The sequence below is a fragment of the Barbatula barbatula genome (assembly GCF_947034865.1).
Source record: "Barbatula barbatula genome assembly, chromosome: 14".
NCBI classification, from domain to species: Eukaryota; Metazoa; Chordata; class Actinopteri; order Cypriniformes; family Nemacheilidae; genus Barbatula; species Barbatula barbatula.
The window spans coordinates 310,043-327,192 of NC_136777.1; the positions used below are offsets into that span (position 1 = coordinate 310,043).

The following is a 17,150-nucleotide window of genomic DNA, read 5'->3' on the forward strand; positions in this document are numbered from 1 at the left end:
CCGCACCAACAGCCCGCACGAGCCCTGCCATCTGGTGCACGAAGGGCACCGCATTTGCCGCCACGAAGCTTCCGTTTGCCACGCGGCGCTGTGCCATCACCACATCTGCTGCGCAAAGGACGAGCTTCTGGTTCCGGCCCTTTGCCAGGCTGAGACGGCAGAGACCGGCACCTTCCTCTGCCGCTGCGGGAAGATGGTGGAGGATGATGCAGCGACGGCCCGCATAGAACTGCATCCTCACAGACAATCCTTCCCTCAGAATCTGCCCAACCAGAACGGCATTCTGAAGGGAGGAGCGCACGACGGACTTCTCTACCCCGCTGACACCACCCGGAATATACGCACCGGACCCTGGAGAAATGAAACTACCGTGTAGTTTACTGCAATGACTCTAGGAATTCAAAATGGAACTTTTCAAGCGATTTTTAGCACCTCACAACATTTCGTGACAGTTTGAGCGCACCACGTGTGCACTGGGTTACAGATGCACTGAAGCAGTGATGTCTCCTGGTTACAGACGGCACTATGGTTGCTATGGGGATGTGTCAACTGTCATGAGATCAGAATCATAATTCTGGAGATTGACTTCAGTGTTGAAACTCAATGTGCACATGGCTGGTGTGTTTGTACAAGTATCATTGCAGTTAACAAACATTGTCACAGCGTGTATGTTTGTGAAGGTTGATGTGCCATATATTTATTTTTATAGGCGTACTTTACGGTCCCACGAATCTCAAAATCATTTTTACATAGTGAAAGGAAACATTCAGACAATTCACCAGCAATCTTAAACATCCATGGCTGCACATGAACTTCATATATACTGTGAAACCAACTAGCCAAAACTTAGTAAAACACACAAAAAAGTCCTGCTTCTGTCTGACCTGCGTGTGATGAAACGCTCTGAAATCTAGCAAGCTGCCAACATTTCTTCATTGATTCCAAAATAAGAGGAAAATGACGTATGAAGTAACTCTTTATGACCCCATTTTACTTTCCTCCATTTTTATTTTAAAACATTAAAATCCATATTATTGAAATATTTATTTCTATTCAATATTGCACATTATTTGTTTGTTTGTTTTTAAAGCACATCTTATACAACCAGGGTTGCCCAAAGTGCTGTACAAGCAAATGACATAAAATGTTAACAGGAATAGAATCAGACCAAAGGACACAAACAATAAAGAGAGGATCATTTCCAACAGATAATAAATGAGCTTTCAGCATAGATTTAAACATTTGAAATGGTCTGAGCAGATCTTCTGTGAACTGGCGGTGCGTTCCAGAACTTTAGTGCAGAAATGGAGGAAGCACCGTCTCCCTAAAGTTATTATTATCATTGTAATAAAAGTGCACTTTCACTTCTACCACTGCAGTGTGTGATTTAAAATGTTTACATTTTCTTTGGTCCGTTTCTTGAGTGATGTTTTGTTTGTTGAGCCGGTAGACAGCTCACAGAATCATCCTCATCATTGTGTCACTGATACTAGCAGGACAAAACCAGAATAATGTGATTGAGATTCACTGTTGTAGAGAGACAGATCTGTTTAACATCACATACTGATGAAGAACAACGCGTCCTCGCTCAATAAAACAACGGACTGTGACTACAAGACGTAACACTTCATCCATCCAAAATAACATCGCAGTAATGAATTTCACAAAATGTCCGTCTCACTTTTCACCCCACAATGAAAGAGAATATGAAAGTTTAAACACTCACAATGTGAAGGAATGATATACAGTGTAATAGGCCTATTTGTTTTACTTTGAGGTCATTAAAAAGTATAAAATTGTATCGCGTTACATTTGAGTATTTATTAAATACTGATCATTAAAATGTCACAATGCAAAGACTCTTTATGGTCCTTAGACAACAGACTATAATAAAACTATTTCTTTGATTTCGGGGTAAATGTGACCTGTACATGCTTTTGTGAGATTCATCTGTTGCTTTCATTCTTAAAAATAAAGGATCCTGAAAGGTGGTTATTTGTCAGTCTGTATGGTTGTGTGACTTTTTTGTCGCACATCAGGTTTCTTGTAGTGACCAAAAACAGTTTTACAGACCTTAAAATGGAAGAGAAATGGTTCCTTGTTCTTCTATGGCATCGCTGGGAAGAAAGTGTTTCAGCATCTTTATTTTTAAGAGTGTTTCTCATCTTTACATTATCAGTCAACTCGTTTCCTCCGGTGAAAAGCAGAAAGTCAAAGCGGAGGTTTTTTGCACAGTTGGACAGAAATAAGACTTGATTCTCATCATTTCTCTTGAATGTCTGGTTCCGATGAGATGTTGTGTTTTTGGATCGTGTTAATGGCGACGGACATCAGCTGTTTCTTCACAGATGTGTTCTCATGCGCCACAAATGAAGATGAATAATACTGTGTGATGATATTTGAATGAAGAGATGTTGAAGATGAGAGGTTTTTATGAAGTCAGTTTAATGCTCAGTATCTGAGTTAAAGTGTTTGATGTTTGTTTTAATGCATTTGTCCGTATCTCTGGATTTACACTGTGAGGTTTGTTATCATTGCTGGAGGATGAAACGATTATAACTCACTTCTCTATAACTCTATATCCTCTATATCCCAGTTCTTTATTTTGTCTTCATGAAACACTTTTACAAAAATCATCACGCCGATTCAATCTTAATGACAGAGAAGACTCGTTCTAACTGTGATGTGGGTGAGTATAGAGTTTATAACTCCATCCAGTTCCATTCTAAAGTCTGTTATGATTCACCTGTGAGACAGAGTTTGGTTTTTATTTTTAATGGTGAGATTCTGTAATATATATATATATATATATATACTTACAAATCAGAATTCCATGCAGGTGTCTAAGTGTTAATGATGAATTGTTATTTTTTCAATGCGTGACGTTCCCTTTAAGACACTATAATACACATCAGTGATCTTGAGTGGGTGGGTGTTTATTCAGTGCACTGTACACAGTCTGTGGGTGATGACAACGTGCACCTTTCTCTACATCACCATAAATAAATGTATTTTTCCAGCAGAGAGTTCAGCAGCCATTTGTGTGTGTGTGTGTTGTGTCTGCGGGAGATCATGATAATGTTGATATCAGCTCACAGTGTGATTTTTGTTGGTTATATGTTTGTATCTTTTGCGTCAGACTCAAATCTCGCTGTGTTTGACAATTTGATAAAATCCATAAAGATATTCAATATTCATCAGAGCGTTGAACATCCAAAAGGAATGATTCATGCAAAATAAAAACCTTCAGGCGGATAGATAGATAGACACATTGTTCATTTATCACACATGATATTATATGTAAAATGTATTATATACTGATTTACAGGCCTAGAAAAGTCATTAAAATACACATTCTTAATCCTGACATTAAACATTTTTACAGATGCTTCCACATAAAATGATGGTAACAGAGTGGCAAGAATTACAAACCCTTATTTAAGTAAATGTAAATTATTTTTGAGCCTGATCTTGTACTAGTACATTTATTCTCAGGTGTTGTTAATTCATTCATCTGTGTTTTTCAGGTGGTTGGATTTCTCTGGTTTGGAGCACAGGTCAGTTCACCGAAGGTGCTCGTATATCTGCTCAATTTGCTTTATACAGTAAAGAGACACAACGATTGCAGGTCTTTTGAGCTTTTAACACATATGTAATGTGAACATATGAATTATCCACCTGAGATAATGAACATATATGGACTGCCATAAAGCTAAGTGTCACTGTCCGGGTGAAGAGAAGCTCATTTCACTGGACGTGTTTTTGAATTCTATGACCACAACAAATATTCAGTGCGTTCATTCAGCCAAAGATTTGACACGGTTAGCAGAAGTCATGCAGAATAACATTCAGGATAAACAACAAAGACGATCAATTACATTTGGTAATGAAAGAGAAGAATTATAAATATCATTTTGGTTTCTATTGTAAATGTAGTTTTGATCCCCGTTCGGCGCATGGGCTGATGCGCGCGGCTCTTCTGGCATCAGTCATCATGCTTCAGGTGAAATCTCAATGTAAGTAACAATTTGCCTTTTTCGTCAGTCCAGACACTTTCACTGATAATCGCAGAGAAACGCATCTATGTGCAACTTGCAGTCGTGCATGAACTGCGTGTGTTAGCGATGAGCTGTTGTTGAAGAAAGTCTCTATAGTGACAAATGAATGGATGACTCGATCATTGTGAATGCTGTATGAAGTCTTGACAGAAAACTACTGGAATTTCGTGGACGTTATTAAATCATAATAAAATGTTAAATAAGGCACAGTATACCGAAAGATTCTTATTATTGATATTTTAAATGAATCTGGTCCGGATTTCATTGTTCATAGCAATCTCAATTTATAATTTACAGTTTGTGAACGAATAAGATTATAAATGTCCCACAGAGCCCCGTCACGTGTGTAGCCGGTCACTGTCTGATGGTTATTGCACATTTACTCACCACATTGCTTGTTGTGTTTGAGTTTGTCAGCAACTCATATAATTATGTTTAATATTTTTTAATTTGGTTTCATCTCGTTTCACAGTTTTGTTGTGATGAAGATCTTCAATGTTAATAAAGCACGCCACATCTAGACTTGACAAAAATGAGATTATTGATTCCCTGGTTTGGGATCCGGTGGAAAAGGGATATAGACAATACCACGAGATGATGGAGAGCAATGTTTCTGTGGATATAAGGCTATATTGTGGTACTCGTAGCAAAAAAACATGTTTCGCCGAATTCATTCACGAATATCTGAATCCAAAATGAGATAACTCGTGTTTTTATGTATTAATATACATTACACTGCAGTTGGTTTGTTTTGATGTAAGCCATCATAACTTAAACAGCTTACTGACACCATAAATCATGACCTAATAAAAAACTTTATTTTATAAAAACAAATGAAAACGGAATAAATCTCTTTTTGGAAACAAACTCTCCATATATAAGATGTTGCTGGATTCTGATCAGGTATATATCGCCATCTTGTGGATTCATTTGTTACAACACATTATTTACAGTAGATGTCAAACAATGCTTTACATTTGACTTTCTAACCTGAGCAGCATTTCTTAACTGAATCTGAATCATTGAACCGTGACCACAGACGAGCAGATCCCTTCATCGCGTCCACGCAGCAGTAAATGATGGATAATTCATGTGGAGGAGGATGAACCTGGATGTGTTATGGGTGACAAGCTCTGTTTGATGCCGATTCATCCCAAATGTCAATTTCAACAGACTGAGACAACCGTCCTCCTGTTAAAGCGAGTCGCCACAAGACCATCACATGACCACTGCGCGTGGAGGCGTGCTGGAGAGGGCCGTTGCCATGACAGCAGAGTTTGCAAACTGCCCCGTTGCCATCGAGCGAATCGGACCGGAGCGCGAGCGTTCTCCGCAGTGCGGATCAGACGGAGACCGATCTCACATCTGACGTCACGACGCACGGCGTTACCGGGAGACCGCGAGAGAATCGGACGCTTCGTCTGTTCTGGAATTTGATCCCGAAGCATCATGGGAACGTTCGGGAGCGCAGCGCTTCACCTGCAGGAGGAGGATGATGATGATGATGATGATTCTGTGGAGGAGAACAAGAAAAAGCGTCTTCCTCCACTTCTCGAGGACGAGGTGACGTTCATGATTGATTGATTGATTGACAGCTGATCGATAGGGCGGCTCCGGTAGAAATGACAAGTTCACACATTGTGTTATTCGTGGTTATATCAAAGAAATGATAGTGAATTATATAATAGTAAAAAGTAACTGAAAGTACTGCAAGTTTCTGTCACCTGTACGTGTTTAAACGCGTGGAGTGGAAATACTAAAGTTCCTGATATTAGCTACTGTAAGAGAGGACATAACATAAGAAACACATTTGATTTCTTTTCTTTTTCTTTTGTAAATTGTTATCTGACCCGTGTCACTGATCTGAGACCTGTGCGGTTTCATCGAGTTTTGAACACAAGGTGTTGATTGAATAAGTACAGACAAGCAGAGGTTCAGGCACGAGCTTATCTAGGGCAGTGCGTGTGTGCGCATGCGCGCGTGTTTCTCCGGGGAGTTTGTCTATTTACGTCTCCTCCTCCTCCACAGCTGCATGAGATCACACTCTTGTTTTACACCAGAAATGAATGGAAATGTCGCTCTGTGAATAAATGCGTGTGTGTTCGATGTGTCGTGTCGTGTTGTGTCATTGTTAGTCTCTTGTGTTGACAGAGTTTGTCTGGTTACACGTTTCTTTATCAGCTCAAGCTGTGGTTTGTTCTCAGCGCAAATGACCTTCATCAATCAAGTCATTTCACATCAGAATAGTTGGATGTTTGATGGACGGAATGGACTTTTCTGATCTGATCAGGGAACAGTTTCCTCATTGACTCTTGAAGTGTTTTATTGGTAAAGGTTATCCAGTAACACACACGTCATACACACATCATCTATTTTTTATACATAGAAATAACACATACTGTATAGACCACGTGCACAGTGTGTTTTTGTATGAAGTCCAAATGTCTGAAATGACTCTATATCCATTTAACAAGATGCAAAATATATTTGTCGTTGTCACTGTCTAGCAGCGTCACACAAATAGACAATGTAAATATGCAAAACATGAACATGAATGAGGAGTTTTAACATTAAAGATAAAATGTTCTTTTAGATTCTGCAGTATTATTTTAGGTCAGTAAGCACATTCATGACACTGCCATGTGTCTGTTGTATAACCTTATAGATGTCATAAAACAGGGAAAAACATCAGGTTTGGTGCTTAGCAGTCGTGATGTCAGTAAAAACAAAGAAGACACGGTTACTTACATTACGTTTCTATTCATTCATTTGGCATACAGTTTTATCTGAAGCGACTTACAAATGAGATGTGAAGGAGTTTATCAAGTAAGAGATGTTTCACAGGCTGTAACATGTGAATGAGTTTAATCCTGGTGTGTTTGCTCTCAGGAGAACGTTTCTCTGGCAGATATTCTGTGTTTGAGAGATGATGGTCTGACGGAACAGGAGTTGTGGGCGGTGTGTGTGGAGTGTGTGTGTTCTCTACAGAGCATCTCTCTCTCTCCGCTCTATCACACTCTCTGTATAACGCCCGACACGCTGGCCTTCAACGCTCACGGCAACGTGTGTTTCATGGAACAGATGAACGGTGAGTCACTGTTGGCCTTCAGCTCTTCAATGATCACCTTCACTCACCACGAATCTGTTAAAAAACAGCTTTGTGTCTTCAAGAATCCATGAAACGTTTTACATAAGAACGCTTAAATGTCGGTTCCTGTCTTTTCACACAGAACCATCTCGTAAGAAAGAGATATCACAGAGATCTCTTTAATATCTTAGTTCATTCTCCCAGACATCAGTGAGATTAAATGGAGAGCAAATGGAGACTTCTGTTTAAATCTCATCTGTATCTCCAGTCAAAAATCCCACAGATGTGTTTGTCATGAGAGTTTGAGAAGAGACGTCAACAATGTGTCAAAATGACCTCAGATTTGTCTCGTCTGTGTTCAAAAGTCAATATTAGTGAAGATCTCAATATCAACTCACATCACCTTTACTCAAATCCAGATGAATTGACCTCTTCCATCTACATTCATTTACACCTCCAGACTCTTCATGTGTCTCAACAATTACACTCTCACTTGATTCTCCTTCTATTTCTCCTGAGCAATTTTATGAGAATCATCTGAGACCTCAATACAACACAACTAAGAACTCCTTTAAATCTCCTGAGCTATATAAACATCTGAGCAATGATGGGAAGAGAGGAAACTTGTTGAGAAATGTTCATCTTGAGATTTTTGATCATCTGATGTAGGACTTGTTGCTCAACTCAACTTTATTTATATTGTGCTTTTACAACTTGTATCGTTACAGAGCAGCTGTACATGAAACATATTGACTAGAAGCAAAACCTATAAGGTTTTACAAGTAAAAACAAAATAGTAAACTCACACAGAAAACAGACACACACAGGTTCATAAACACTCACATTCATACACAACTCCACACGCACGCACGCACGCACGCACGCACGCACGCACACACACACACACACACACACACATCACATCACATCACATCTAAGAAAATAGAGATAAACGCAGGTCAAATATTAAACGGACTATGAGTTCCTATATGTAATAATAAATTCATAAATTAGTACGTAACATTTTAAACTGATAATAATAAATAAATCAAGTTTAAATTCTAAAGCTCATGTCAGCAGGTCAGACAAACGGTGGCGAGGAACACAAAACTCCAATGGGGAAAAAACCCTCGGGAGAACCCAGACCCAGCCAGGAGAACCAGTCCTCCTCTGACACTACTGCTGCGTCTCTACAAGCTCAACGGTGCCTGCACAACTAGCTTAAATTAAAATAAAATAAACATAGAAAAAATAAGATAATAGGTTAAATATTATCATTAATAATCCGTTTAGTCTCACTACAGTCTCAAGAGAAACATCTGAGACTAATACAATAGGCCAAGATTGAGATTTCAGAAAGAGTCTGATGTGTTATATATAGAATATCTTGAGGTTTAGACACACATGCTTCTGTCTAAATCAACGTCTGGTGGCTCCCAAAGATGGATCCAGGAGGACCACCGATTTTGTGGCATTTTATAAAATATATAAATGTTAATATTCATTTCATGCAAGGACTAAATTAATTCATGTTCCAGCTTTGTATAACTGAATGAGTTTCTGGTTTAATTGAAATCATAAGTTGAAGTAAATTTTCATAAATTTAAGTCTTTATTTGGGGGGGGCATCCTACACAAAGGACTGGTGTAATTCTCAAACCGTTGAGTTGATGTGATTCTCTTCTGAAGGGTCAGTACACGTGTGAGGGGGCGACTTCTGCCGCTGGTGTCACCCTGAGGATCCTCTCAGATTCAGAAGAACAATATCTGACCCATTTAACAGAGTCAAACTTTGCAGAAGTGTCTGAAGGAGAATCCTCTTCTGTGCCCTAGATAAACAGCCAGACTGCGGCAAAACTCTCTTATTCTTCTTTGCAGAAACATATCATTTATCCCCTTACTCAACTTTCATTTCTCTGTTGTTTATCTTCAGATGATCCCGATGGCTGTTTTATTCCTCCAGAGTTTGATAAGACTGGAAACACATTCGAGGTGAGCCGCTGTGTATATATATATATATATTATATTTGAATATGAATGCAAAGGACAAGTGTTGATTTATTGTAGAGACCACTATCAATTTAAAAGATATAAGGGTACGTTATTAATTACACAGTGTATTCATGTTCAGTGACCAATTAAAGTCTCTCTCTCTCTCTGTAGGGTCACGTGTTCTCATTAGGCTCCTCCCTTTCTTCAGCCTTGAATTACATCACTGATGTTGAGCTTGAGTTGAGTCCAGAGAGCACACGTTTACTGACACAGATGCAGATGGAGAAACCCGAGGACAGACCACGTCTGCAGGTCTCTGTTTGTCAGTCGGGATTTAGTATAATTCAATAAAAAGAAAATAAACTGAGAAATATTAATTTCTCTGTAGAAATGTGAACAGCTGAAAGTGAAAATGTAACTTTTATGTTGGCTACACTGAAACGGGTGGATTGATCTTTCAGTCCAGTTCTGTACTTTAATATTCCAAAGGGCGGTTTCCCAGACAGGGATTAGGTCCGGTCTAGGCTTTAGTCAAATGAAGACATTTAAGTAGATTTTACAAACACGCCTTACAAAAAAAGATCACTTTTATGAGACAAAACAATGTCTCTTAAAATAATGAGGGCCCTTTAGCACCACCTTGTGGTTATTCATAGCTAGTGCACTGTACAGAAAAAAACAATAATGCTTTTCTAACACCCGTGTATTTCAGATAGTGTGACAGACAGATTTCATGATATTTTCCTGACCGCTGTCTCACATGAGTGTGAATAATCACTAGAAAGAATTGTAACTGGAATTCACGTTGAACTAACAGGGGTCGAATTCATACCACGACCGAACAGACAACACATTAGTACTTCATTCATCTTCCTTTGCATGACATGATGAACAGAGGAGAGTTGAATCAGGAGTAATTGCATATCTTGTAATTGTGTTGTTTGGACAGGATGTGATGTCACAGGTGGAGGTTGTGCTCGGTAGCATCTCGCCCGCATCCATCTGTCGGAGTCTCTCTGCCATCGGCCGAAGGGTTCTGTCCATAGAGTCAGTCTTTCAAGGTCTCTGTGTTGATGGGTCATGTTGCGTTTCACAGCATTTGTTGCGTGTGTAATAAACAATGCTGTTTCTCTGCCCGTTGACAGACGGATGGGAGAAATCCAGTGAGCCGATTGTGGAACACCATAGCTCAAGATCCAACTCTGTAGAGAATCAGAGTGCTGACGCCTTGATGATCCGAAACTTCTCGTCTGATTCGTGCGATGGGGAAGAGCTGCCGGTGAGACGCAGAGCTGTGATCTCTAAAGGCTCTCCGTGGTCCGGAGGGTCAACTGAAGACAGCAGGTCTCAGAACAGCTCACCGGTCCACAGGAGGAGGTCAGGGAGAGCGAAGAGAGCCCTCAACCGCTCCTGCTCCGTGCCCGACTCCAACAACCCTCCGGCGTTCTCTCCTCCTCCGTACACACCCATCAGTATGATGATGGCGGATCTCTCGGACATCACAGAGGAGGAGAACGCAGCGACGGGCTGGAACGGCCGACCGCATCGGGTCGCGCTGAAGAAAGAGGTTAAGACTTCAGATTCAGAGCGAGAGGAATCAGACCTCACGCCTGAACAACCCGACACACTGCAGACCCATCACGCTGTAGACGAGGAAACCCGTGAGGACGCAGATCGCTGCGCTGGTTCAAACCACATGAGCAGAAGTATGATGTGTTTCAATGTAAAGTTTCAGAACGAGGTAAAACACTTGAAAACGATGATCAGATGTCATACAACGCATCTCACATTGACCCATTCACATTCGATTCTGATTTGGATGACATTTGTAATGAAAACATTCGATCAGAAGACAATGCCAACAGAAGTCTCCGTGTCTTTTGTGTGTTATTTGGTTGTGTGTGTTTCTCAGTGGATGTCATTGCGAGATGTTCTCTCACAGTCTTCTGAGCCGTTCTCTGTGAATGAGCTCTGGGCTTTATGCCACATGTGTCTCACAACACTTCAGACCTACACCGACCTGCCAGGTGACACATCTACACCCTCACCACCTGTCTCTGCTTGTGGTTTGGTCACATAAGTATAAGGTTGACATTTAACTTTAAAAAGTGACTATTTACGGTATAAATTTTTGTGTTAGTTTGCTGTATTTATTTTGAGTTATTATGGCTTAAATAAAAACAAACCAACTGCGGTTTCACTGATATTAATTATTAACAAACATGATTTTTGAACATTTTGAAGTCTCTTTTTGGAAATAAACTCTTCAAATATTTCTTTATCCATTCAAATGAATTTGAACCAAAATCAAAATGATTTATTCAGAATTGATGCTGTGTTTGTTTGTTTATGTATTTGAGAAAGTAATACCTCTTCTTTGTATGATAAGATGACCTGTGCCTGGACTCTGTGTTTGTGACCTGTGAAGGAGAGATGCTGTTCATGAGACCTAAAAACACAGGTACAGCTGGTTACCATAGCAACAGATCATATCTTTAGGGAAGCAGTAGCTGTTGTGGAATATGTGTGTGTGTGTGTTTATTTGAATTAGAGCTTTGGGTAACACTTGACATTAAGGTACCCTTTATGAAGCATTTATGAATGTGTTCATTAAGTCATTAACAAATGCAATATGAAGCAGTTATAAGTGCAGAGGGATTCTTACGAAATACCTGCCAAATAGTGAGCCACGTTTAACTCACATGTTATAAATGCTTAATAAATCTATTTATTCATTATTTATTTGACTGGAAAGCAGATTGATTATTATCTTGATGTTGTTTCTAATATAGTCAGTCATACTGGACACTGTAGAGTGTTGTGTTGTTTTTATACCTGTTCACTATTTGACAGGTATTCTGTTAGAATCCCCCTTTTTATTCATGCGGTTATAACTGCTTTATAATGCATTTGTAAATGACTTATTAGTCATTAATGAACACGTTTATAAATGCTTCATAAAGGATAACTTGATGTAAATTTTATATTGTGTATTCAAATTTTCATTTCATTTTCTTCTGCACAGCCTCCTGTGACGTGTTTTTCATGGCTCCTGAATTTCAAGCACACGGAATTGTGACAGAAAAGGTTTGTCTTTAAGGTAATCGCTCTGGATTGATTCGTATAAATGTGTGTTTTACTGTAAGTTGTCTTTAGGCGTGCGTGTATGGGGTGGCAGCCATCCTCTGGACCACAGCAAAGTTTCATTTGTCTCCGAATCAAAAGCTGGCCATGCCAAGAAAACTCAAGAGACTTCTGCTGGAGATGGCCAGAAAAGCTCCGGTGGAACGACCGTCCATTGAAACCGTGAAAAAGGTGCTTGTCTTTAAAACACCGTCCTTCATTTGTGTTAAGGCAGGAATAGTTTTCACATCCGCTCTGTTAACTGATGTTTCAGTGTTGCCGTGACTACCTCGCCCGTCAGGGAACGGATGCAGAGATGGTTTGGATGGAGCTCATCCGCAGATTACAGCAGGTATGTCATAGCATCCCTGAAGATTCAGAACTGAAGACATCATTCCATCAAATGGAAACGTTTGTTTTCAGTCTCATGTGTGTCTCATATATTTCTCCTGAAAGACACAATGTGTCAATCGGAGCTCAAATTTGTCTCGTTTGCAATCAAAAGTGACTATTAGTGAAGATCTCAATATCAACTCAAACATTTCTCATGACATTTACTCAAATCCAGATGATTTCTTTCTTTACACCTCCATACTCTTCATCATTTTTGGAACACTTACAGTCTCGTTTGTTTTTCTATTTATTTCTCCTGAGCAACAATCTGAGACTTAAATTGATACTTCAATGAAACCCAACTGAGAACTCATCAAATCTCATGAGCTATAAAGAGAAACTCATGAGCAAGAACCTTTTCCTCTGTGTAGATCATCAGGGGGAATGTTTGATTTGATCCTTGTTGTGTTAATGCATGAAGAGCTGTCAGCTGGTTTGTGTTTTCATTGAAGGCGTTGGTTGGGTGTAGAGATCAAACATCTTCTCCTGAGTGTGCTGAAAACACATCTGATCCACACTTGGGAGAAGATCAGACAGGTGAGAGTCTTGTCTCCTCATCATTAGGTGAAGTCTTTGTTTGTTATTGAGGTGTTTGTGTTTCTCGCAGGTTTTGTCTCATTGGTCAGTGAAGGCCGGATGGCTCCTGTAACTGGTCCGGTTCCTCGTCATAACATCACACTGCCAGAGGCCTTCACATCTCCTGCTACACACTTCAGTCCCATAGTTCTGACCCCAAACACCCTCCAAACTGACCATCAATCTGTGCGCTCCGTCTTTACAGAACAACTGACTGACTCTGTCAGGTCTGCTCCAAAAACTAAACTTTCATGAGCATGTTTTTCATTGATGTTGCCTCATAACTGCTGTTGGCATGTGTGAAGAACGCTCAGTGTGCCTAAAAAGACAACTAATGCAGTATACTCCATGTAAAGAAACACCTCAAGTTTTTGACTTGCCTTAAATCAGCTGCTGCTTCTCTGGTTCTCTTCACATCACTTCTCTCGTACAGAACATTAAAGCGGATGTAACACACTCCATTTACAGAAGAATGTCCAAAACTAAACCAAACAAAACAATCAATCAAACAGCCAAAACCGAAAAATAAAGAAATAAAAATAAAATAAACAATCAATAAATATACAAATGAATTGGTGAAGACACCTTGTCAAAATTCAATTCAATTTAACTTTATTTATATTAGCGCTTTTCACAATTTGCATTGTTCCAAAGCAGCTTTACAGGGGAATAATAAAAACCCCAAAAAAGGGTAAAACACGCTACATGGTGTTTTTATATAGTAAATTAAATGATTCTAGTAAATAATATCTGATGTCAGCATCTCCTGGTGGTTTATTAAGCATATTTGCATTAAGTGAATGCTTGGCTGAAAAGATGTGTCTTTAATCTAGATTTAAATTGGGCGAGTGTGTCTGATCCTGGAATAATATCAGGAAGGTTATTCCAGACTTTAGGTGCTACGTATGAGAAAGCTCGACCCCCTTTGGTGGATTTAGATATTCTAGGTGTTATCAAAACCCTTCTTGCTCCCTATACCTCGTAAAGATCATATCTTTGTACCTCTTTTTAAACTGGATAATACTTGGACATTGCTTGATCGCCGGACTTAATCTATTCCACAACTTCACTCCACAAACAGAATACAAAAACTCTTTTAAGTAGTGCCAACGTTAATATGTTCAAGGCAGGTGTGGGGACTGAAACACTAAAGGGAAGCTAATGACAATAATGTGTTTCTCTCCACACAAAAGACGTGGTACTGTCAAGATCCTGCCCTAAGACTAGAAAAACCTGACACCCAGTGGCAGAACCCTGACACAGAGAAACTGATTTTCAGTAATTCATTCTAGGACTAAGCCATCAACCTGAATCTGCTCTTGTGTACTTTTTAAAAATGACCGAAAAACATACATTTACTTTTATTAGTGGTTTATGATAATTTATTACTATCAAACCATCTTTTTTATTTGCCCATTTCTGTATTTATAGTTTAAATCAAGTAAATCAAAAATACAAAAATGATTTGTATCATCTGGAACACACGTTTAATATTGTAAAGAAACACCGTGGCACCTCACCTTTAAGACTGAGATTTTATTGTGTGGTCTCTAACAGTATTAGAGATGATGGGAGGCCTGTTTTAAAAGCGTTAATCATCTGTGTTCATTTTTCCATTTTTTGAAGGTTTGAGAATATTCTGACAGAGCAACGGGAGGAGAGAGATGTTGTGGACGGTGGACGTGATAAAGATTTCTCCTCATCCAGCAGTAAAACTCTTCAGAATTCTCCAGCGACTCCTCAAACTTCTGATGTTCAGCCAGATTTATCCACTCTGACGTGTGTTTGTGGGATTGGTAACAATTTCCTGTTACAGCAGGACCCTCTGATGGGACATCTAACACTACTTCCTGTTCACATCGCTGTGCTTCAGCCAATCACAGGCCAGGAATCACTAAATGAAGGGCGATTAAACAAGAAATCAGATGACAGTATGAAGAATAAAAGTGTCTGTGATATTAACAGAGAATCTTCAGTGTCTCCTGAAAGAAGAAATGCTAAAGTTCATCCTGAAACTCAATCTGTGACCTCTCAAAGATCCTCGTGTATACAACAGATCACACATCTACTCAGACATCGGTTTATCTGTGATGGGGTTGTGGAGAATGGATCTGAAGATCTGGCCGTGGGTAAGCCGTTCAAACATTACGTCTTAAACTGTCTTTACACACTCAGATCATGTTATGAAGGTCACACTCCCGTTTATTGATCTCAATCTGATTTATAAATGGAAACTTTCGAACACCAGTCGTGTGATTTCTTGTGTCTTTGTAGCGGAGTACATCTGTTCTTTGAAGACCCTTCAGTTTGAGAGGTTTTGCGGTGCAGTAAATGAGAAGTTCAGAGATGTGTTCTGGGATCCGGAGCTGTTGTGTGTGTTATATCGTCTCATTCATCATCTGTGAGTATCATCAGCACATCTCATTATTTCACCTTGGTCTCATCTAAAATATACTTGAGGAAAACTCCACACATAAACTGGGTTTTGTTATTTTCTGAAGAATATCAGTTGTGATCGTGTGTGCAGATGCTCAGTTGTTACGGGTGGTTGAAAATGTGTTCTGAGTGATGCTGCTGTGACGTTTCTATGGTGATTCTCTTGTGCTGTGCGGTTGCTAGGGTGTTGCTAAGGTGTTCTGAGTGATGCTGCTATGACGTTTCTACGGTGATTCTTGTGTGCTGTGCGGTTGCTAGGGTGTTGCTAAGGTGTTCTGAGTGATGCTGCTATGACGTTTCTACAGTGAATCTCTTGTGCTGTGCGGTTGGTGTTGTGGACGGTTGATGCTGTGTTTTTCCAGCATGAAGTCTTTTTTCTATTCTAGTTTAATAGGTGCATTTTAGATCCATGCTGAAGTTTAACATACTTTCAGTTATTCTGCCTAAACTGCAGAAGTTATCAATATTCACCTAAAAAGAATCCTTCGAGTCGTTCCAAATCTTTATAAATGTCTTTGTTCTGATGAACACAGAGAAAGATATTCAGAAGAATGCTTGTGACCAAAAAGTTCTTGGACCCCATTGACTACCATAGTAGGAAAATGTTCTTTGTAATTGTCTTTGTTCAGATTTTGAAGAATGTCGGACAGCAAACAGTTCTGAAGCACTTTTGTTTTCCATTGTAATGTTTCCTACTATGGGAGTCAATGGGGTCCAAGAACTGTTTGCTTACAAGCATTCGTCTAAACATCTTTCTCTGTGTTCAACCAAACAAAGAAATGTATATAAATTTGTAACAACTCAAATGTCAGGATCTTTATTTTTGGGCGAATTGTTCCTTTAGGTGTGATGCTGGATTTATCAGACACCAGACGATCTTTCAGTCCAAACCTACCCATCAGTATACAGTAGAAAACACAATATTCACATTTGAATGCGGTTTGTAAGACAACATATAGCTTTAAATAATTTAAGTCATGTGACATCGTCTCAACACACAGAGCAGAATCATTTTAAAGGAAGCTTCAGCTCTCTGTCTCCTCCACGCGGGTCTCTGTCCAAACAGATGAAGAGAACACGAGTTCATCATCAGGAGTTTCAATGTTTCTCCTCTGGGTCTCCAGGCCGTAGGGCGTCACATGAAGATGCCAGGCGTTGTTGTTGTTGTGTGTTGTTGTGAGACACAATAGGGTCTTTCTCCTGACGGCTCACATGCTGTCAGAGCCGTGTCTATGTGGAGAGATATGATGCGGCAGATCAGTGCAGGTACTGCCAATCTAAAGAAGAAGGAGATCTGAACTCATGATTTTGAGAAACTGTATTTACTAGATCACATTATCATATAGTTTCTGTTAGTCCGTTTGGTCCTTCTTTATCTACACGTTAAAAAAAGAACATTAGAAAATGATAATAATAACTGACTTAATCATCTTTTCATCTTGTTTTACAATCTAAACTCTCATACAACACGATTTATGTTGATCT

General features: G+C 39.5%; 3 protein-coding genes across 4 annotated transcripts in view; 2 read left to right on the forward strand and 1 right to left on the reverse strand.

Moving 5' to 3' along the window:
* Positions 1-1,985, forward strand: part of LOC306904099 (adhesion G protein-coupled receptor A1-like) — a 41,741-nt gene extending 39,756 nt beyond the window's left edge. For both annotated transcript variants that reach the window (XM_079473762.1, XM_079473763.1), the window contains one exon: positions 1-1,985. This exon is cut by the window's left edge and continues 906 nt beyond it. In XM_079473762.1, coding sequence (XP_079329888.1) covers positions 1-376 — 376 coding nt within the window. In that variant the 3' untranslated portion in view covers positions 377-1,985.
* A 3,522-nt stretch (positions 1,986-5,507) lies between these two features.
* On the forward strand, positions 5,508-15,634 carry LOC306903870 (kinase non-catalytic C-lobe domain-containing protein 1-like; the record flags this gene model as incomplete). Its single annotated transcript, XM_079473410.1, has 15 exons — positions 5,508-5,621; positions 6,948-7,146; positions 9,079-9,137; positions 9,309-9,449; positions 10,087-10,198; positions 10,283-10,878; positions 11,050-11,164; positions 11,527-11,598; positions 12,163-12,224; positions 12,294-12,452; positions 12,535-12,612; positions 13,106-13,190; positions 13,261-13,456; positions 14,856-15,358; positions 15,504-15,634. The coding sequence occupies 15 exons, from the start codon at positions 5,508-5,510 to the stop codon at positions 15,632-15,634; spliced, it is 2,622 nt and encodes an 873-aa protein (XP_079329536.1).
* Positions 15,635-16,690: 1,056 nt separating this feature from the next.
* The window catches only part of LOC306903871 (uncharacterized protein), a gene marked incomplete at its 3' end in the record, with an annotated part of 13,445 nt that continues 12,985 nt past the window's right edge, over positions 16,691-17,150 (reverse strand). Inside the window, exon 5 of the mRNA XM_079473411.1 lies at positions 16,691-16,865. Within this exon, the coding sequence (XP_079329537.1) occupies positions 16,691-16,865 (175 nt within the window). The remainder of the gene's footprint in view (positions 16,866-17,150) is intronic.